The sequence below is a fragment of the Brassica rapa genome, chromosome A03 (genome assembly GCF_000309985.2).
Source record: "Brassica rapa cultivar Chiifu-401-42 chromosome A03, CAAS_Brap_v3.01, whole genome shotgun sequence".
Classification (NCBI taxonomy): domain Eukaryota; kingdom Viridiplantae; phylum Streptophyta; class Magnoliopsida; order Brassicales; family Brassicaceae; genus Brassica; species Brassica rapa.
This window is the reverse complement of record NC_024797.2, coordinates 3,410,235-3,432,577: the sequence shown is the minus strand read 5'-3', so window position 1 is coordinate 3,432,577 and position 22,343 is coordinate 3,410,235. Positions and strand designations below refer to the sequence as shown.

Below are 22,343 nucleotides of genomic sequence, written 5' to 3'. Positions count from 1 at the left end.
AATGTGATAAATTAAAAGTTTGAGGTTTAAACAAAAAATTATCCGGGGTGAAAATATATAAGAACTAAAAAGTATAGGATTGAAAAAAAAGGGAGCCTATCAGACAACCGTGCGACCACCCTAGCGAGGTCACGACCAGACTAGGTAGCGATCCTCTACAGCGCGGAGTCTCCGAAGAGAATCGTAGCCGTTAATCACACTCAAATCGCACGGACATGGTTCATCATCAGGTTTTAAGGGACTGTCTTCTTAGAAATCAAGGATACGAAGATACTTCCTATAGAACAGATCCTGTTCAAGTAAGGTCGTGACCACTGCTGCTTCCTAAACATATATAAACAAGCCAACTCTTCTTTGAGTTTCCGATGTGGGACGCTCGTTTCCCCACTTATTCAGCTTCTCTCGTGACACGTGTTCTTTATTAAACCAAAATCAAATAAAAACTTAAAGCTATTTATATATCGCGCATGTTAGCACTTTACTTCAGTGGTGTCTCTGAAGAAGGAACACAGAGAAACGAAACGACAGTAAGAGTAAGAGACAAGGTTTTGTCTTGAATCCTAAAGACTTGTACTTTCGGTTGCGTTCTTGAAATTGATGTGTGAATATTTGATTTTCAGAGCTTCATGGGTTCTATTACGACGAGGAGATGACTAAAGGACCTATCACTGGTGCTCCCGACACAAAGCCTGTCCAGGTTTATGTTACTTTTAAGTTTACCAGTTCGTGTAAAGCTCGAGTCTTTTTGCAGAATCAATGAAAGTTGTTGCCTTTAACTACGTCTTAGGAACCTAATTATCAGAAGAGAATGAAGCTACTTTGTTCCAGAGAGCTAAGTGGCAGTGTTGTTCGTGTCAATAAGAAGAGATGTAACTTCAAGGAGGAGATTTTAAAGACACAAGCCTCTGGTATTAATTGACTCTCTGTTTCTAATCAAAGTTTTGTTTTTTTGTTTGTTTGTGTAATGAACTAATGATGCTTTAGGTATGGAGATACGATTCCACGGCAGACGTAGGCGATGCTGCTTTGAAACAGTTTCAGGTTGAAAAGAAAGAGCATGCTAGTAGCAGGTAGTACTGAAGGGCCTTGAGGTATGTATGAGCCTGTTTCTTAGAAGATTTTTTTTATATTTTCCATCTTTATGCAATGTTCAAGGAATCGCTAGGCGGTGGTTAAGCTCCTTATAGAGGATTAATGTTTAGGCAGATATTTAGACCGAATTTTTACTTTTTTAACATCTAGACCAATGCTTTGGAAGTTTGTTTGTTTCAGCGTACTGAGAGTTTCTAAAGCTGGACAAGTAGCACCCTTTGATGAGTCTGAAACTCAAGGTTTAAATGGTGTAACCGAGTGCGAACCAGTTTGTGTTCTTCCTCGCGAGGCAGAAGAAAGAGAAGCACCTAGGCTTCTACGGACACCTGCACGCTTTCGTTTAGCTTCTTGTATATCTTCTATTCAGTTGATTGGAAGACCTGATGCTTCTCAGGGGGCGGCATTGTATCCTTTGAACATGTGTCTTTTGCTGTCTCTCTTGATCTCCCCCATTTTGTGAAATCTTGACAGTAGAAAACAGGATAACTACAACGGGATCAGCTGCGGGAAGACCCTCGGTTTTCATCTTAAGTCTTGCTGAGGAACCGTACATGGTCACTCGGAGAAGCCTCCAAGGGGATGTTTCCTCAGAGTGTCCCATTTGGACAGCTGATTGTGATAGGAGTGGGAGTCGTGCAGCTATTGGTACCAACCTAGGAGCCGGTTTGGTTGATTTGGAAACAGAAGCTGGTTCTTACTTTCTCCCAAGTGAAAGCCATGTTTTGGTTCTACAGTTTCATCAATCGGTAAAGCTCTCTTAGTTGCTATATGTTCGTTCAGTGGTCTCTCTTTATTGAATACATGTGCTTATGTTGTTTCTTCTTTTTTTTTTTTTCTCAGGGAAACATTGTTCATTGATTGTGACGGTTGATCTACGTATGAGACCAGGCACCCTACCATTTTTATCTACTACAAAATAGTCATACTAGAAGTCTAGGTCCATATATTCAAATAATTTTTTTTTATTGTTTACATTAATTTATTTAATGTATAACATTTCTAAATAATTATAAGGATATTAATAATAAATCTATTTTAACTATAAATTTAAATTTTAGTTTTAGGTATAACAAAATTTGTTAAGAAAAAATCTAACAAAATCTTTTTTAAAATTTAAATATTATTTTCATTAATGCACTGATTGATTTTGCAATTAGTAGTATAATATTATTATAAATTAATTTTAATTAAATTTTTATTATAAACAAAATAATGATTTTTTTTGCTAATTTTATAAATTTTATAAGTATATTTTACATTATATTAAAATAGAAGTAATTAATGAATTACATATTAAAATTATGTTTTTTTGCAAACATATTAAAATTATGTTGAATTGGTAAACCATTATATTTTGAAAAAATACTTTCATTAATATAAATAAATAAAATATCATTCACTGTGACTAAAATATCATTCAACTTTTAAAATGATTAATATTCATAAATTATGTAATAATTTTCACAAAAAATAAAATTGTCAACATATTTTAAATTTTAATATTTAGAACTACATATCATCAATTTAGTTATTTTTAAAATGACAACAATATATTATCATAAATTATTATATACAAAATAATATACAAATTTATATTTATAAATGAAATGTTACCCGTACGGGTGTGCAGATTAAAATCTAATAAAGGGTTTATGTCATGTGTTTCTAGTTATCTTTTTAGATTTAATTTGTGAACCTTATCCTAATTTATTATTATTATTTTTGGGATAACGTTGTGTAAATGAGAATATTCTAATAGGCAATGTTAATTTGATGTTTTTCCACTTTATAAGGTGACCATAGAATATTATTATGATATCATACCATGTTTTTGGTCAACATTAAGATATTATACAATCTTTTTGGGTTAACAACATTACTAGTCAGATATTTTAGATTTATGTCCTTAAACGAATATAAACAATATCTTACATAACTAGTCATGATTCTTTCTATGTTTTGTTTGAATATGCTATAAAGTACTCATTGTAAACATCTATATAATCCCTGACATAGTTTCATCTTAAAGCCATTCAAAACTAAAAGCATATTCATTTTTTCTCAATTTCACATCGATAAAGAATCCAAAGAAAATGAAGAATCTCACACTTTTTGTTGCTATAATTCTTTTTTCAAGCTGTGTCACATCTCAATTCCTCGACCCAACAAATGACGAAGAGCTCCAATGGTCGGGTTATGCTAAGGCGCCCTCGGCTACCCACAAACACATCCCACATCGGGAATTAAAGGAGTGTTTTTCCAGTTACAAGATGGTAACAAAATGTTTGATGAAGACGTTATCCAAAAACCCAACAGTTGGTTCTGAATGTTGCGCCACAATCAAGACATTGAATGAAAATTGTAAGCATACGGTTTTCAAAACCTTCCGTAACCCTTTTGTTAACAACTATGTCGAGAAACATTGCTCTAGCTACAGTGCTCCTACTCCGGCTTAGAGTTCATTTGAAAAATATTATAAATAAATCTCTTGTATTGTGTAACTTTTTTTGCTTATTTTTGCACATTATAAAATGATTATACAAAGTTTAATTAGAAAATTATTATAATAAATAAATCTATGTATCGATCAAGAGTTAATTACTACTAGATTGTGTAACATTTTTTTTGGCTTATTATTGCACATTATAAATGATGATACAAGTTCAATTATAATAAGTTTTTTATTTGAAGATAATTAACAACACTATTATAAGCCAAATATTATGCATTTACTAGACTCATTAATCATATTTGTAATGGATGAAAAACTAATAACAAAAACACAGAAACTTTATTCAAAATGTCGCAATAATATCAAAAAATATTAAAAGTACTAATCAAATTGTTCAACAACAATAAAGTGAAAACCTTAAAATCTCCGAATTAGTGCAGATGGATTATTGATAGCAGTCCAAATATAAGTTCTAATTTGATTATATTTTTTTTAGTTTACTGAATAAACAAAAAAAAAAGTTCCCCCAGTCCATAATATTTTTTTTTTTTTTAGTATTGTGCTTCCAACTACATATGATTCTAGGTCAGCCACCGTGTACTATTAGTTTAAAGATAAAAAAAAACTTAAATACAATATTAAATCTATACTATTTTATGAATCTTTCAATTTTTTAATATTTACCTTTTATTGATTTAAAGACATTATTTTGGATGACAACATTAATATTTTTTTATTATATTAATTTATAAAAATTTGTTCATCTTCCAAGCGTCATTCTCAATTTTTTTCTTAATTAAATAAAAAAAATACAATTGTTAATATTAAGTGATGTTATTAAACCAAATTCTTGGAATTATCAAAACCAAAAAATTTCAAATATATCAAAATCATAAGAATGTTAAACCAAACCTAATTTTATATATTAATCAAAGTAAATAAAATTATTAATATATATATAATTATACTGTAACATACCTCCTTAATAACTTTATAAACACTCAAGCAGACCAATCATATTGACAAACAAAACATTAATATATAATGCATAAGATCAGAACATTTTATATCTATTGTTATTTTCATTTCTAAATGCTATAATTGAGAAAAATAAGCTATAGTAAATCTATATTTTTACTTTAAAATAGAGATTGATATTTTCCTATAAAATAGTATTTCTTTATTACAAAATAATAATTTGTTATTATTAAATAGTCTTTTAACTTTCAAACTTTAATATTATAACTAATAAAAAGCATTTTAGAAAATGCAGTTTATAAAAAAAGAGAATCACATTTTTCTTTACATTTTAATTTAAACAACGTCATAATTCTGTGAAGCTCTTGAAAACATTAAAAGCAAATAAAGTTAATTTTGATTTTTATAAATACTGTATAAGGTACTTGCTGTAAATAAAAAAAATATTTTGAAAATACCTTTTGGATACTGGTATTTTGAAAATATTTAAAATATATAATTTAATTCCCAATATAAAATAATATTAAAAATTTTAAACTAAATAACAAATAAATTTTATTCTATTAACTGAATACTAAGAATAAAAATTAAAATACCACGAAAAATCATAAGAACAATAATACAAATAAATATGAAAGTACAAAGAAAAATTAAAATGAAATGAAAATACCACGAAATCTCATATTAACATACAAATATAAATGAAATTAAAGGTATTTAATTAGTCTAATTAAAGTTGTTTATTAAAACTATTGATTTAACATAAAATCATGGAGAAGATGACAAGTAAACAAATTCACTTCTCAAATAATAATATTAATAAATAAATATTTTATACCATATTTTTGGTCATTAAGATATTATACAATTTTTTTGGGTTAACAACATGCAAATTTTATACATTTATGTCCTTAATTGAATAATAACAATTTCTTACATAATTAGTCATGATTCTTTTCTATGTTTTGTTTGTATATGCTATAAAAGTATTCATTGTAAACTTCTATATAAACACTGATGTGTTTCATTTTAAAGTCATCCAAAACTAAAAGCATATTCACTTTTTCTCAATTTAACACCGACAAGGAATCAAAAGAAAATGAAGAGTCTCACAATTTTTGTTGCTATGGTTCTCTTTTCAAGCTGTGTCACATCTCAATTTCTTGACCTAAACAGATGACGAAGAGCTCCAATGGTCGGGTTACGCTCACGCGCCCTCGGCTATCCACAAACACAGCCTAAATCAGGAATTAAAGGAGTGTTTTTCCAGTTACAAAATGGTAACAAAATGTTTGATGAAGTCGTTAACCGAAAAACCAACCGTTGATTCTGAATGTTGCGCCATGATCAAAACATTAAATGAAAATTGTAAACATACGGTTAACAGATCGTTCCGTAACCCTTTCGTTAACAACTATGTTAAGAAACATTGCTCTAGCCACGATGCTACTGCTCCTTCTCCGGCTTAGAGTTTATTTGGAAAATATCATAAATAAATCTCATTTATCGATCAAAAGAGTTTACTACTTCATTGTGTAACTTTTCTTATGCTTATTGTTGCACATTATAAAAGTTCAATTATAATAAGACTGTTTTTATTTGAAGATAATTAGCAAGTCTATTATAAGCCAAATATTATGCATTTACTAGACTCACCAATCCTATTTGTAATGGATGACAAACTAATAACAAAAACACAGAAACTTTATTCAAAATGTCGCAATAATATCAAAATATATTCAAGTATATTAATCAAATGAAACTTTAATTGTTCAACAACAACAAAGTAAAAAACCTTCAATCTCCGAATCAATGCAAATGCATTATTGATAAAGCAGTCCAAACATTTTCATCATATATTACTTAGTTACCAGATACCATTAGTCGTCTTCCTGTCTGAAACAAACTTCTTCCATATATTGATGATCTTTCTCTGCTTTCCATATCGCTTTTCTTCACCGTCACCATCAAGTTATCGCCGTCAGCTTCACTATTCTCCTCTCCTAGCAAAATTTTATGGATTACTCGTGAAGGAAGCTCATCGAGCACACGCATCACTTTCTCAATATCGATTACGAGTCTCTCAGCGAGTGTTCTTGAAAAATCTTCTCTGATGACCACTAGAAGAACTGTTATGTGTTGTGCGTTAGGAGGCATTGTATATGCCGGTACTATCCATCCGTACCTACATTTCAATATATAAACTAGATATTAACCCGCACATCCGTGCGGATATATTTATATTTTTAAATTAATATTCAAAATATAAAATATGTTATAAAGATATATATCTAATATCAATTTTATGTACATAATTTTTATTTTGAAAATTTACATTTGTTGAAATTTGTTTGATGATATTGTACAAATCATATATTAATGAAGTATTTTTGTTTATTTATTTAAAATGCAACATCAAATTGTTTAATTTTAAACGTTAGTTTTATATGAATTAATAAAAAAAATAGCTTCTTTCTTTAGAATTTTTTTATCCTCAAAATGTTTTTATGTGAATAAATTAAATTATTTTTGTTATATTTTAAAATATTATTTTATTTAATAAATTATATTTCAGTTTAATGTTTTTATTTTAACTAAAAATATCAACATAAAATGTTACAACCAGTGAAATATTATTTATTTTGTTTTATATAAAAAATTAATTTGATAATTTAAAAAGAATTGGGCTATATTATTTAATTTCAAAATTAGTTACTGGAATATATAAAATATGGTATGTATTAAATATGATAAACAGTCAAATGATAATTAACTAATGACAATATATTTATGTTTTCTTAGAAATGTTATTGTTTAGATGTATATTGTTTTTGTTAGGAGAATATCACATATGAATAATTTTAAGATGCTTAGTTAAATTCCTAATGAATGGTCTAACATAGACTTGTGTATGGTAGATAAAAAATAATACTCTATTTTAATAGAATAGATAGACAAGTTTTCGATACATCATTTTCAAACACAAATCTAGTTACTTATTTTTATGAATCTTTGAAGTATCAATAACGTCTAACTTATGTATTTACTCTCAAGTGCATGAATCATATCAAAGTGAAACCTTTCGAAATGTGAAAGAGTATTTGAGATATTAGAGCATCTCCATTGCTAAACTTTTCAAAAAATAATTACAATTTTTTTTATATATTTTCATTCACTTATATAATTATTTTAAGGAATTATTGTTTATCAAATGACACCTGTCTTTAGAATATTTTATAGAGTTTCTGTGGTTTCTCAAATAAAAACTAACCTGTGAAGCATGTCGGAGATTTCGAACTCAGTGTGAGAGCTGCTATCTTTCAAGGAGAAAGCGACAAGCGGCACTCCCTCGTCCTTTGATACGATGTTGAACCTTTCTGTCTTCTCAAGTCCATTCCTTAGCATGATCATATTCTCTCTACAATTCTTCGACACGTTTCTATAACCTTGTTTGATAAATTTTATTTTACTAAGGAATGTCTAATTACTTATAGCATTAGCACCACGATATATAGTATTTACAGTAGTAGTAGAATCAGTTGCTTTTGAAATTGTAGAAAGTAGCTTAGCAGTGTAGAAAACTCCAGTTTTGAAGAGACTTGCTCGTAGAGTTACAGTCTCGTGTTCATGGAAATTATCAACTATTTTGACTACGTTTCTCCATGTCCCTTTTTACTCATATCTGTTTGTTTCTTGTGTGACCCATTTGTGCAAACGAATCCTAAGCTCTTCCACAGTCTCCTTACTACAAGTCAGATTTAGTGAAGCCTTCTCATCCACAGACTTGTCAACAAAATTCTCATCACCACATCATTACCTTCACATGATGTAACTACATAGAATTTTGTTGTAGGATTCATTTAGTCTGTAGATTTTATTATTGTAACTGTACGTTTTTTTCTGTATAAATACCTACTACAACTTTTAAATCATTTTAATAGTTGTTTTAAGAAAAATAAATAAAAGATGGTGTAATTTTGATTTTAGCATTCATTAAATTATTAAATACTGATGAAAAACAAATACTATAAAAATTAGAGTAATTGCATCCTCTATACACGTTAGAAAGATAATTTAGGTGATTGGAAAAGTTGATATCTGCTCCTGTTTACAATAGACTTATGCCCAAAACTAACCCTATACGTATGTCCAAAACGTCGCTTTCATCAGAGTTTCCTGACACACAATGTGATTTGATTGATATTCGACGTCGGGGACAAAATGGTAAGTTCCCCACCACGCCTTTATCACCATACCCAAATAAAAAGTTAACCGCTATGAAACCTAAATATCTTTCGTTCCTTGTATTTTCAGCGAAATGGCCCTAAAAATTATGGTTAAGAGCTTAAGATTACTAATTTACAGTTACATAAAATTAAAGAACTTTATCATTACATGCTCATTCTCAATAACATTACAAACGAGAACAATACCTAAAATTAAAAAAAGCGTTGAAAAAATCAAGTTCCAATAATTGTTTGATTTCAAGTCCGCTTAAGACAGATTCTTCTTCAGCTATGGTTTCCAGCTTCGGTTTCTTAGATTTCGAATTCGAGATTCTATGCATAAACTCCGCCGCAGAAAACTCATCAATGTCTACTAAACTCATCAGCTTAGATCCCGCCGACATCATCTTGACGTCATCCTCTCCCTCCGGCGAAATCCTTCCGTTGTGACAGTGTTTCACGGCTGTTCTGACTCGTCTGCGCTGTTGTTTCTTGGCGGCTAAAAACAACCGAGCCATGTCCGAAGCGTTTGCTGCTGACGTGGCACGCGTCATAGGAAAAGCGACGTACACGTGACAGCCTCTAGTTTCGAGATCGTCGTCGGCGGCTAACGGTTTAAGTTTCCGACCGATCTTTAATGTTTTGGCGTCGACGAGAAAAAAGCTCGGGATCTCCATCATAAGCTCAGCCGCTTTAGTCGGCGCGTGAATGTGACGCACTTCACCGTCAGGGAGAATCACTTTTGAAGAGGAAGAAGAAGAAGAAAAAGAAGAGGTTGTGTTGCCTAGAGCGCAAGAAGCGTAGTTTCCCATTATGTGAAGATAAGATCGAAGAGAAGGAGAGGGTTAAGTGTGTGTTAGGACAGGATCCAGGAAGACATAAGTGTGTGTATATATAGAAAAGAATGTTCGAGGAAGATATAGTTATAGATTATTATTTTTTATGATGTTATCTGCAAGGTGGAGATAGACAGTTGTGGGTATACCATGTTGACAATATGGTTGAAATCGCGTATATTTCCATTTTATTATATTCAAATGTTTTGCCGTGTTTTCACTAGTCCTCGAGTCTCTCTGGCCATCACTCTTTTAAAAAAAAAAATTTTATTGTCACTTTACATGGAAGTTGCAAGTTGCAAGTTGCAAATGGCCGAACAGGTTTTTAATTTATAATATTTTCCGGACAATATTGTTTATAATTTTGTCAAGAGAAAAGTTAGAAGTTATGCAACTTTGGTTAATATTTTTATATGTTTTAACTTTAACTGAGATCACAAGAATAATAAGCTACATCATTCAAAGCTATATGGTTAATGACTGTGATGGTTTGTTTTCTACTGAAACTTAAACAGAAAGTAGAGAACAGTGACTACAAGCTTATTAGTTGAACTTGCAAGTTGCAAAATAATAGTTTTAAAGATTCAAAAAGGAATGATTTTTAGGTTTAGTCTTTTTTTGTCGCTAAAATAATTTTGGTTGTCAGCTTTATTTCAAGGGCTTATTTGCTAAATAACCAAAAAAAAAAATTAAATTTTTAGAGAGAGAATAGAGAGAGATAGGAAGATAAAGTAGGAGAGAGGGGGTGTTTTTAGTTAGTTAGTGAATTTTGTTTTTTTTTAATGATTACTCGGTGAAATTTCCCATATTTCAATACATACTAGTTTTTATTATTTTGGTTGAATTTAGTTTTTTTTTTTTTTTGAATTATACAGAAGTATCCTGGCTCCATAGAAGTGATCCAGACTAGTCACATGTTGCCACGTGTCGGTCCTTTGTCTCTGGCGATACCGAAATATTAATTCCCCAGTAGCCATGATTCGAACCCAGGTGGCGGTACTCAGAGCTGTAAGTCCTTTACCACTAGAGCTAAAAGCTCCGGTTGAATTTAGTTTTTATTCTATATAAAACAAATATAATCTAAATTACATCGTGATTGAATTGAAGATTATTTTGAATTAATGACGACTCTGGTTTTTTTGATCAACATAAACATTTTCGATTGACACTATCCAAACTAAAAACTTTGTGTCTATGAGAACAAAATAGGAAGGTTAACTCCGAATACCACGTGCAAAAATATATGTCCTTGTATTCTGAGTTTCGAGAGCAAGAGTGTAAAGGGTTTATGTCATGTGTTTGTGTAGGCCTGGGCATTCGGGGTCCCAAACGGGTTTCGGTTTTATCCAATCGGGTTTTGGTTTTTCGGGTTTATCAAAATCAGCCCCATTCGGATTATATGAAAGTTCGGTTCGGGACCGGTTCGGGTTCTATCGGGTTCGGGTCGGGGTTAGTAAATCTTCAAAGAACCGGTACAACCCAATATACTTTCGGGTTCGGGTCCCAATCGGTTTTTCGGTTTAAAAGTACCTGATTTTTTACCTATTTTATAACCGAAACATGAGTAAACTTTGTTTTTCAGTTTTAAAATACCTGATTTGTACCTATTTTGTAACCAAAACTTAAGTAAAAATCGATTCAAAAATAAGGAACATCAACCGTGATCATTCAAAATCAAACGAAAAGTAAACATATTTACTGATAAAAAGAAAACCAAATAAATAAAAGCATAAAATGAAAACCAAGTTCTCATGAAATGAAAAACATTGTTTAATGAAAACAAAATCAAATTCTAAATACTTCAAGATTCAACGGCCATCTTCAACCATCAACCTTCATGTAATAGAACCACCAATCTTCATGTAATAGATAAGTATTTTAGATGTTCAATATTTCTTAGTGTATTTTGGATACATATTAGGAATTGAGATCATGTTTGGTACAAGATCTTTTCGAGGTTTTGAATGTTTCGGGTTCTATCGGATATCCATTTAGATTCGGGTTCGGTTCGGATAATACCCATAACCCGAAATACCATAAAACAAGATCCATTCGGTATTTACGTCGGGTTCGGATCGGTTCGGATTCATTTTTATCGGATCGGATTCGGTTTAGATTTTCGGGTTCGGTTTATTTGCCCAGCCCTATGTTTGTGGTTATCTTTTTAGATTTAATTTGTGAACCTTACCCTAATTTATTATTGTTATTTTTGGGATAACGTTGTGCAAATGTTAATTTGCTGCTTTTCTTCATTATAAGATGATCATATAATATTATTGTTATGATATTATACCATGTTTTTGGTCAACATTAAGATATTATACAATCTTTTTGGGTTAACAACATGACCAGTCAGATATTTTAGATTTATGTCCTTAAACAAATATAAACAATATCTTGCATAACCAGTCATGATTCTTTCCATATTTTGTTTGAATATGCTATAAAAGTATTCATTGTAAACATCTATATAATCCGTGACATAGCTTCATCTTAAAGCCATCCAAAACTAAAAGCATATTCATTTTTACTCAATTTCACATAGACAAAAATCCAAAGAAAATGAAGAATCTCACAATTTTTGTTGCTATGATTCTCTTTTCAAGCTGTGTCACATCTCAATTCTTTGACCCAACAAATGACGAAGAGCTCCAATGGTCGGGTTACGCTCATGCGCCCTCGGCTACCCACAAACACAGCCCAAATCAGGAATTAAAAGAGTGTTTTTCCAGTTACAAGATGGTAACAAAATGTTTAATGAAGACGTTAACCAAAGAACCAACCGGTGGTTCTGGATGTTGCGCCACGATCAAGACGTTGAATGAAAGTTGTAAGCATACGGTTTTCAGATCGTTCCGTAACCCTTTCGTTAACAACTATGTTAAGAAGCATTGCTCTAGCCATGATGCTCCTGCTCCGGCTTAGAGTTCATTTAAAATTATCATAAATAAATCTCTTGTATCGATCAATCTTACTATTATACATTGTGTAATTTTTTTTGTTTATTGTTGCACATTATAAAAAGATGATACAAAGTTCAATTATAAAAATATTATAATAAATAAATCTCTGTATCGATTAAAAGAGTTAATAACTACAAAATTGTATAACTTTTTATTTTGCTTATTGTTGCACATTATAAAATTATGATACAAGTTCAAATATAATAAGTTTTTTTATTTGAAGATAATTAGCAACACTATTATAAGCGAAATATTATGCATTGACTAGACTCATTAATCATATTTGTAATGGATGACAAACTAATAACAAAAACACAGAAACTTTATTCAAAAAATATTACAAGTACTAATCAAATTGTTCAACAACAATAAAGTGAAAACCTTCAAATCCCCAAATTAGTGCAAATACATTATTGATAAAGCAGTCTAAACATTTTCATTATATATTAATAATATATTAGGATAAGACTTGTGCTTTGCGTAGGGTGAAATATTTATCAAAAAAATCATGTTTTCATATTTTAAATCTGATTATTTCTGAATATATGTGTTTTTGTGGTCAATATATATTTGGTATTTATATTTTTTTCAATATAGAATAATTAACTAACTATAAATATTAGTTGTACAGAAATATGAAGGACATGTAAATTGTCATACTCGCATCAAATTTGGCATTGACCCATCAGAAAGATTTGTTATGTCAGGTAATTAAAAAAATGTATTGGAGAGAAGATCTCACATCGAATATATGAAAGGGACTTGAGTAATATATAAGGGATTTGGGCCAATCCACTAATTGCCATGATAAGTTTTTTGGGCTTATGATACCATGATAAGTTTCTTGGGCTTCCAACTTAAAACCAATTGGCAATTAGTGGATTGACCCAAGTCCCTTATATATTACTCAAGTCCTTTTCATATATTCGCAGAATCCATCATACTCCCTCCGAAATCATGCTTTATTTTCTAGCGATCTCGGCGGAACTGAACCTTCTATGGGTCATCAGCTAATGGGATGATCGGGCCACTGTCCGGGCCGGATTAATGGGTCAGGGTATTGGGCCAGCTCTGATACCATGATAAGTTTCTTGGGCTTCCAACTTAAAACCAGATTGGCCCAAGTCCCTTATATATTACTCAAGTCCCTTTCATATATTCGATGTGGGATCTTCTCTCCATTAAAATGAACCCTTTCTTCTGTGAAAAAAATAATAATAATTTAGCTTGAAAAATCATTACGAGTTTGGTTTCAGTGTTATGACTTTAGTTTTTTTTTGGTTCTTTGTATGTCTGTTTTCAGGAGGAGATGACTGTCACACTCGCGTTTGGTGTATCAAATCTGGCCAACTTCTGTCTGAAAATAAATTCTCCGACAGTGTCCCTTCAGTTGTGTGTTGGTCTTCGGTTGAAGGTGATACACACTGATCCTTCCTCTCCTGCTTCTCGACTTCTTCTTTTTATCACGTGGAATCAGAAACTTGTAGTGTTTGTTTGATCCAAAAATGGTGTTTATCTTTGTGATGTTTGTTGGAATCAATCAAATAAAGAATCTAAAGATAAAAGCTTAGATTCTTGAGGTTTAGGAGAAATCTTAAAAGAATCAAATGAGAAATGAACATCAAAAAAGTTTATTGATTTAAGATTGTATTACATGTAGGATTACAAGTGTAAAGAAATCTAATAATCCATAAACCCTTTATAAGAAGTGTTCTAAGTCTAAAATGGAGAAGAAGAGATCCTTTCTCATAAGGAGGTAGCTCCTTATTTATAGAAGGATGAAGCCTAGGGCTTTCTAGCAATATGGGTCTAATTCCTTGTCTAATGGGCCTTGAAGAAGGATGTAAATCCACCCCCAACAATAAGTCCCCCAAGTTCGTAGAGAGAGATGGAATCGATCTCTGCGAAGTTTACGAATAGGGTTTATTAGACAATGAACTAGACACATTCATGCCTATGACGGTTTAGGCGAGTTTATTTCGAACTTGTGCCTAGTAATAAGCGAGTTTGCTTTAAACTCGTGCTTAGCGAAAGACGAGTTTACTTAACCCATGCTAAGACAGAGGCGAGTTTACTGAGAGCTCGAACCTAGTAGAAGGAGAGCTTCTGTAAACTCATGCCTAGCCAAAGACGAGTTTTTGTAAACTCGTGTCTAACAATAAGCGAGTCGCCAACAAACTCGTGCCTAATAAAAAGCAAGTTCAATTTAAACTCGTGCCTAAAATACATGTTTACCGAACTATTGCCGACCCGAAGTCTCGTGTTGAGATCGTGTGTGCCGAACAAGTAGTTGGTGTGTATGCTCGTCAGGCTATGATGATGCTGAGAAATGTGCCGGCTTGTGCTGTTGAGTTGGTGATCAGTGAAGATGAAGTCGCCAAGAGAGTTGTGAGGACTGTGACCAAATCGCCATCATTTGCAAAGAGCGTCTCATATTCTTCGTCTTCTCTACTCTGTTTGTATAAGGGAAAGAGCTCGTCTCGTGATGATAATCTGGAGTTGTTCATGCTTTGATGGAAACATGATGACACGTGTTGAAGATGAGTATAAGTTCGTAGAACTTGATGTATCTGAAGCTTAACGTGTGACTTCGCATCTTGTTGTCTCTTTCCTCGTGACTCCCATGATCCCTTGATGACACTAGTGGCGTGTGCATACTTTCTAGCCGGGCAATGGACATCTCACTGTATTCTCTATTGATCATGGTGTCTCCTCAGTGAAGATACAAAATGAGTGACGAGATGAGATGAATGCCGAGGACAAAGCCGGTGCGGAGTCTTGAGAACTTGGCGACAAGCTTCTGTTGACGGAGCTTTTGAAGACGTCATGGCGGTGAAACGTAAGAAGCCGGGTGCGGAGATCAGATCGTTACTACCAAGGTCATCACGTGATTGCTACTGTCCAAGGCCAAGCTTAAAGACGGATGAGAGAGGCGACTGGAATGAGTCTTGAGCAGTGAACAAGCTTGTGAAGCTGAGTGGAATCACAACAGCGGCAGTAACAAGCTGGAGCATGCCTTGCGAGATGTTGCAATCTCCACTTCTCAAAATCAGTCATGATGAAGAAGAAACACAGACTGTCTATTGACGTTGGAGCTCAAGTCTTTGAAAAACAGAGCTCAAGTCGCCAAGAAGCTGTCCTTTGTGGAGCTTGAGGGCGTCTCGTTTCCATCCGAGTGAATGATCAGAAGCTAAGCTCTTTACTTCCAAGTGTACTCAAGCATGAGTTAAGACACGTCTTGCAACGGACATCAAGCATGGACCTGCCGAGCTCAACTCTAGCAAGCTTGTGAAAGACAAGCCTTTGGTGGAGGCCTCGTCATGACAAAGAACAGAGCTCAACTCTACTTTCAGCTGCCGTTGATGGAGCTCAAGTCTTTGAAGAACAGAGCTCAAGTGGTCAATAAGCTTTCCTTTGTGGAGCTTAAGAGCGTCATCATCAAAAAGATAATCTTCACAAAGAAAATTTAAACCCCATTAATAATTAGACCTTGCAAATCAATAAAATTGTAAGAGTTGATATGCTTTATGACTTAATAGCAGGCTAGCATATTAATTTTTTTTTATAGCAAGGGATAAAGGTTTACGTACGACTACTGTAATCCATTAACTTTGCCAATAATTTTAATAAAGTAATTAACTGTCAAACTATCAGACGAGCATATGGCGTTTAAAAGAAGGTGGTCTAATGATAATAATTAGTTAAAATTGAGAAAGCTTATCTCAATGTATCGCTCTTGTCTGAGCTGAGATGGTGGTGAGATAGAGCTCAAAGACGTTGATCTTGATAGAGCACGAACGGCCGAGCCGAGAGGAGCTCGTCGGGAAGCTTCTTGGCTCGTTACTGTCGGGAGATCATCAACTTGATGATGATGCTCGTACTAACGTGGCGAGCTCTTGGTCATGACCATTCATTCTGCTAAGCCCACTGATCGAACCCTCATGAGGAGGTAACACCTTGATGAGATGATTGATTGTTCGTCACAGCCACAGCCAGAAGTCTTCAAAGTTAACGAGATCGTGATCTTCGTCGGCAAGGTCGAGGTTGAAGTCGGCAAAGAGGGAAATAACCATTGTTGCTTCACGTTATTATTAGCCCACCAAGTGTTTGATCAAAGTCCCACAAGAAGAAAGCCCAGCTTTCATGAGAGAGCTTCATCATTGATCTTGAAACCACCGCTGGCTAGATCTTCTGGTTGACACACGCCGGTAAACCCAAACCTCTCGAGACGGGCTCTGACTCCGTCACCGTTGAGCTGAGAGTTACTTAAGGTCTCCATCGCACCCATCAAAAGCGAGAAAGTCTCCGGCTTTACCGGAAGCAGAGCAAGCTAGGGCTGATTTCTCGACGAGAATGACGCTGATAACGCCTCTGCCGCTTAGGTTCTTCGCTGCTCGTTTTGATGGCTCAGTCGTCGCCGGGATCTCCGCCGCGAACAGCTTCTTCGTGAAGAGCTGAGGATGCGACCCCGTCACTCTTCGCCGCTGGTTTCTTCGCCATTAGATTTGATGACTTGGAGCAGATCGCCACCGTTTCGTGTGTGGTGTCGTCGCCGTGATTATCCCGGAGGGAATGATGAGGGTGAGGTGTCGACGAGATATGGTTGGGTCTAATTTGGGCTTCTTTTCTCAAAAGAAATATGAATCTCTTTGAGCCCAAATCCTTGACTTTTGTAATGGAGTAGAAACCGATGATTACTCATTTGCATGATTCGTTCTCAAGTTCAATTCTTCAAAGATAGTTCTCCTTGCCCCCTCCTTCTAGCGCCAATTGTTTGATCCAAAAATGGTGTTTATCTTTGTGATGTTTGTTGGAATCAATCAAATAAAGAATCTAAAGATAAAAGCTTAGATTCTTGAGGTTTAGGAGAAATCTTAAAAGAATCAAATGAGAAATGAACATCAAAAAAGTTTATTGATTTAAGATTGTATTACATGTAGGATTACAAGTGTAAAGAAATCTAATAATCCATAAACCCTTTATAAGAAGTGTTCTAAGTCTAAAATGGAGAAGAAGAGATCCTTTCTCATAAGGAGGTAGCTCCTTATTTATAGAAGGATGAAGCCTAGGGCTTTCTAGCAATATGGGTCTAATTCCTTGTCTAATGGGCCTTGAAGAAGGATGTAAATCCACCCCCAACAGTGTTGGATTTTTCAGGGCAAGGAGACGTGAAAGATGGCATTGTTCATGGGGCATGGTTTGGATGGCGTGAAGGGATATTCAACATGTTTTAAGACATTCACTGCTTTTCAGGAGGTTGCAAGCTAAGAGATTCATATTCAATCGATACCAGCAGCAACCGTGATCTTGAGGATACAATAGTTTTCTTTTAGCCTTGTAACAGTAGTAGTAGAATCAGTTGCTATGAAGTTGTAGAAAGTTGCTTTGAAATTGTAGAAACTCCAGTTTTGAAAGATATAACAGCAAAGACTTGCTTGTAGAATCTAGCATCAAGCGAATGAAGCAATTGCTTGTGGCCGTTTATTTTGTGACAAATACTTTTCGGCCACATAATCCGGGTATCCTCTTTAGTCTCTAGTGGCAATGCTCACTCATTTCACCTTCCTCAGATCACAGCTTCAACCATTAGTTGGTACAGTTCCAGCCACTTTTTTGTTTTTTGCTTATGGTTTTAAATATTCTAGGATTGGCTCTGATTGTAACTGTGTGTTTATTTTTGTACAAATACCTACTACGACTTTAATAGTTGTTTTAAGAAAAATAAATAAAAGGTGGTGTAATTTTGATTTTTAGGATTCACTAAATTATTAAATACTGATTGAAAAACAAATACTATAAAAATGTTGTAGACTTTATCATAACGGGTTAAGAGCTTAAAGATTATTTAATTTACAGTTACATAAAATTAAAGAATTTTATCATTACATGTTCATTCTCAATAACACTACAAACGAGAACAATAACTAATATTAAAAAAAGCGTTGAAAAAATCAAGTTCCAATAATTGTTTGATTTCAAGTCCGTTTAAGATAGATTCTTCTTCAGCTATGGTTTCCAGCTTCGGTTTCTTAGATTTCGAATTCGAGATTCTATGCATAAACTCCGCCGCAGAAAACTCATCAATGTCTACTAAACTCATCAGCTTAGATCCCGCCGACATCATCTTGACGTCATCCTCTCCCTCCGGCGAAATCCTTCCGTTGTGACAGTGTTTCACGGCTGTTCTGACTCGTCTGCGCTGTTGTTTCTTGGCGGCTAAAAACAACCGAGCCATGTCCGAAGCGTTTGCTGCTGACGTGGCACGCGTCATAGGAAAAGCAACGTACACGTGACAGCCTCTAGTTTGGAGATCGTCGTCGGCGGCTAACGGTTTAAGTTTCCGACCGATCTTTAACGTTTTGGCGTCGACGAGGAAGAAGCTCGGAATCTCCATCATAAGCTCAGCGGCTTTAGTCGGCGCGTGAATGTGACGCACTTCACCGTCAGGGAGAATCACTTTTGAAGAAGAAGAAGAAGGCGTTATGTTGCTTAGAGCACAAGAAGCGTAGTTTCCCATTATGTGAAGAAAGATCTAAGAGAGGAAAGGGGTAAGTGTGTGTTAGGACAGGATCCAGGAAGATATAAGTGTGTATATATATAGAAAAGAATGTTCGAGGAAGATATAGTTTACAGTCTGTTATAGAAATATTTATATTATAATGTTATCTGCAAGGTGGAGATAGACAATTGTGCATATACACGTTGACATGATCATATGGTTGAATGCGCGTATATTTCCATTTTGTTATAATTCAAATTTATTGCCGTGTTTTCACTAGTCTCTGGACTCTGGCCAACACTCTTTTTTAATTTTTCTTGTTACTTTACTCTACATGAAAGTTACAAGTTGTAAATGCCCGAACACGTTTTTTAATTTATAACTAGATTATCATTTTATAAATATATAACAGATATCATCGTAAAACTTTTAAAGATATAATTTACATTTTAGTGTTATATATTGTGTAAATCTATAATGTTATTGGTTATGTTTCTTATTCGATATTATTAATGTATAATGATTTTTTTTATACATTTTACTTTATTATTAATTGTTATTATATACTAATATATTTTCGAGTTTGGTAAAATAAATTCATAGTATGAAATAAACAAAGTGAGAATCTCCTTCATGTTTTTCTAATTTTTACAGACTGAATACAATACATTTTAAAATTTTATTTAGTTATACTATAGAACTGATATTTTCTTAGCATAATTTATATTTCTATGTTATTTATTTTAGTATATTGTGAGATTTTATAAGTAAATAGATTATAATAATACTATATTATTAATTGTGAAATCAATCGATGCATTAATTTTAAAATATTTTAAAATGTTATTAAGATTTTGTTAGATTTTTTCTAAAATATTTTGTTATAAGTAAAAATAAAATTTAAATTTACAGTTAAAATTTATTTATTAATATCTATATAATTAATAAGATTTTTTAGAAATGTTATATATTAAATAGATTAACTTAAATAATCAAATAGATGTAATTGATGAAATAGACCTAGTATGAATTTTGTATGGTATTTCTTTTAATAAAGAAGATATAAAATATAATTATAAAATTTGAAAAATAGCATACACTTTTATTTTATTTTGTTTTATAATAAATATTATTTAAATTAATGTATAATAGTATATATTATTAACTAAGAAATTAATCAATGGTATTAATTTAAATAAATATTTTAAATATTTAGAAAGATTTTGTTAGATTTTTCTCAATATTTTGTTATAACTAAAAATAAAATTTAAATTTACAGTTAGAATTGATTTATTATTAATAACTTTATATATTTAATAGATTACTGTAAATAATTAAATAAATGTAATTAATGAAATGGATCTAATAAGGCTAGTATGACTTTTTATGATAGATAAAAATGGTACTTCTCTTTTAATAGAGAAGATATTTTCCGGACAGTGTTGTTTTTAATTTTGTCAAGAGAAGTTAGAAGTTAGGCAACTTTGGTAAGTTTTTTTAATATGTTTAACTTTAACAGATATGAGAAGAATAATAAGCTACATAAATTTAAAAGCTAATTTGAAAGTTTGGCTTTTTGGCTTTTTTGCAATAGACTACGATGGTTTGTTTTCTTCTGAAGCTTAAACAGAAAGTAGAGAACAGTGACTACAAGCTTATTTGTTGAACTTGCAAGTTGCAAAAGAATAGTCTTAAAGCTTCAAAAAAGAATGATTTTAGGTTGAGTTTTGTTGTCGCTATAATATTTTTGGTTGTCAGCTATATTTCAATACATACTAGCTTATTATTTTTGGTAGAATTCAATTTTTCTTCTATACAAAACAAATATAGTCTGAATCATATCGTTAAATTGAACAGAAGATTATTTTAAATTAATGACGACTCTATTTTTTTTGTTATCAATATAAACATGAGACTTTACTAATCAAACCGGAGATTATGTGTCCATGTGGACAAAGTAGGAATGTTGACTCCAAGTACCATGTGCAAGATTATATGCCTCGATATTCTGAGTCAACAAGAGTATTAGGGGTTTATGTCATGTGTTTGTGTTTGTAGTTATCTTTTTAGATTTAATTTGTGAACCTTATCTTAATTTTTGATTTTTGGGGAGATAATGTTGAGCAAATGAGAATATTCTGATAGGCGATGTTAATATGCTGTTTTTCCTGAATATAAGATGACCATAGAATATTATTATGATACTATACCATATTTTTGGTCAACATTAAGATATTATAGAATCTTCTTGGGTTAACAACATGAAAATTTTAGATTTATGTCCTTAAACGAATATAGACAATATCTTACATAACTTGTCATAATTATTTCTATGTTTTGTTTGTATATGCTATGAAAGTATTCATTGTAAACTTCTATATAATCCCTGACATAGCTTCATCTTAAAACCATCCAAAACTAGAAGCATATTCATTTTTCTCAATTTCACATCGACAAAGAATCCAAAGAAAATGAATAATCTCACAATTTTTGTTGCTATAATTCTCTTTTCAAGCTGTGTCGCATCTCAATTCATTGACCCAATAGATGACGAAGAGCTCCAATGGTCGGGTTACACTCAGGCGCCCTCGGCTACCCACAAACACAGCCCAAATCAGCAATTAAAGGAGTGTTTTTCCAGTTACAAGATGGTAACAAAATGTTTGATGAAGACGTTAACCAAAAAAACAACCGTCAGTTCTGAATGTTGCGCCACGATCAAGACGTTGGATGAAAGTTGTAAGCATACGGTTTACAGATCGTTCCAGAACCCTTTCGTTGACAACTATGTCGAGAACCATTGCTCTAACTATGATGCTCCTACTCCGGCTTAGAGTTCATTTGAAAAATATCATAAATAAATCTCTTGTATCGATCAAAAAGAGTTTACTACTACATTGCCTAACCTTTTTTTTCCTTATTGTTGCACATTATAAAATGATGATACAAGTTCATTTATAAAAATATTATAATAAATAAATCTCTTGCATCGATCAAAAGAGCTAATTATTATTAGATTGTGTAACTTTTTTTTGCTTATTGTTGCACATTATAAAATTATGATACAAGTTCAATTATAATAAGTTTTTTTATTTGAAGATAATTAGCAAGACTATCATAAGCCAAATATTATGCATTTACTAGACTCATTAATCATATTTGTAATGGATGACAAACTAATAACAAAAACATGGAAACTTTATTCTTTTTTTTTTGACGTCACACGGAAATTTTATTCAAAGTGTCGCAATAATATCAAAAAATATTACAAGTACTAATCAAATTGTTCAACAACAA

At 32.5% G+C, this 22,343-nt stretch overlaps 3 protein-coding genes and 1 non-coding gene across 10 annotated transcripts; 1 reads left to right on the top strand and 3 right to left on the bottom strand.

Moving 5' to 3' along the window:
• Positions 1-93: 93 nt before the first annotated feature.
• On the bottom strand, positions 94-309 carry LOC117133259. The gene has a single exon (XR_004457082.1). It is a non-coding gene; the product is annotated as a small nucleolar RNA U3 (small nucleolar RNA).
• On the top strand, positions 196-2,271 carry LOC103856247. 7 transcript variants are annotated; one of them, XR_004456176.1, is made up of 5 exons: positions 196-545; positions 621-697; positions 788-908; positions 985-1,091; positions 1,273-2,271. XR_004456176.1 is itself a non-coding variant. In XM_033287163.1 (5 exons), the coding sequence occupies exons 3-5, from the start codon at positions 1,247-1,249 to the stop codon at positions 1,948-1,950; spliced, it is 534 nt and encodes a 177-aa protein (XP_033143054.1). In that variant the 5' UTR covers positions 196-697; positions 788-908; positions 985-1,246; the 3' UTR covers positions 1,951-2,271. The 7 variants fall into 7 exon arrangements, 3 of the variants coding, with proteins under 3 accessions (XP_033143054.1, XP_033143055.1, XP_033143053.1); XM_033287163.1 differs by having other exon boundaries at positions 196-697; positions 985-1,497; positions 1,574-1,838; positions 1,933-2,271; XM_033287164.1 differs by having other exon boundaries at positions 196-527; positions 621-1,497; positions 1,574-1,838; positions 1,933-2,271.
• Positions 2,272-8,847: 6,576 nt separating this feature from the next.
• LOC103856244 lies at positions 8,848-10,865 on the bottom strand. The gene has a single exon (XM_009133344.3). It carries the CDS (start codon positions 9,558-9,560, stop codon positions 8,937-8,939), a length of 624 nt encoding a protein of 207 aa, XP_009131592.1. The 5' UTR covers positions 9,561-10,865; the 3' UTR covers positions 8,848-8,936.
• Positions 10,866-17,444: 6,579 nt separating this feature from the next.
• On the bottom strand, positions 17,445-19,842 carry LOC103856246. Its single transcript, XM_009133345.3, has one exon. The coding sequence runs from the start codon at positions 19,062-19,064 to the stop codon at positions 18,453-18,455; it is 612 nt and encodes a 203-aa protein (XP_009131593.1). The 5' UTR covers positions 19,065-19,842; the 3' UTR covers positions 17,445-18,452.
• Between the last annotated feature and the right edge of the window lie 2,501 nt (positions 19,843-22,343).

What these genes read in the sequence shown, in the direction of transcription:
- LOC103856247 (XM_033287164.1), top strand. Translation starts at nt 1,247, where the DNA reads ATGCTTTGGAAGTTTGTTTGTTTCAGCGTACTGAGAGTTTCTAAAGCT. An exon ending in GCTTCTCAGGGGGCGGCATT is followed by an intron (nt 1,498 to 1,573) that starts GTATCCTTTGAA and finishes AGTAGAAAACAG; the next exon opens with GATAACTACAACGGGATCAG.
- LOC103856244 (XM_009133344.3), bottom strand. Translation starts at nt 9,560, where the DNA reads ATGGGAAACTACGCTTCTTGCGCTCTAGGCAACACAACCTCTTCTTTT.
- LOC103856246 (XM_009133345.3), bottom strand. Translation starts at nt 19,064, where the DNA reads ATGGGAAACTACGCTTCTTGTGCTCTAAGCAACATAACGCCTTCTTCT.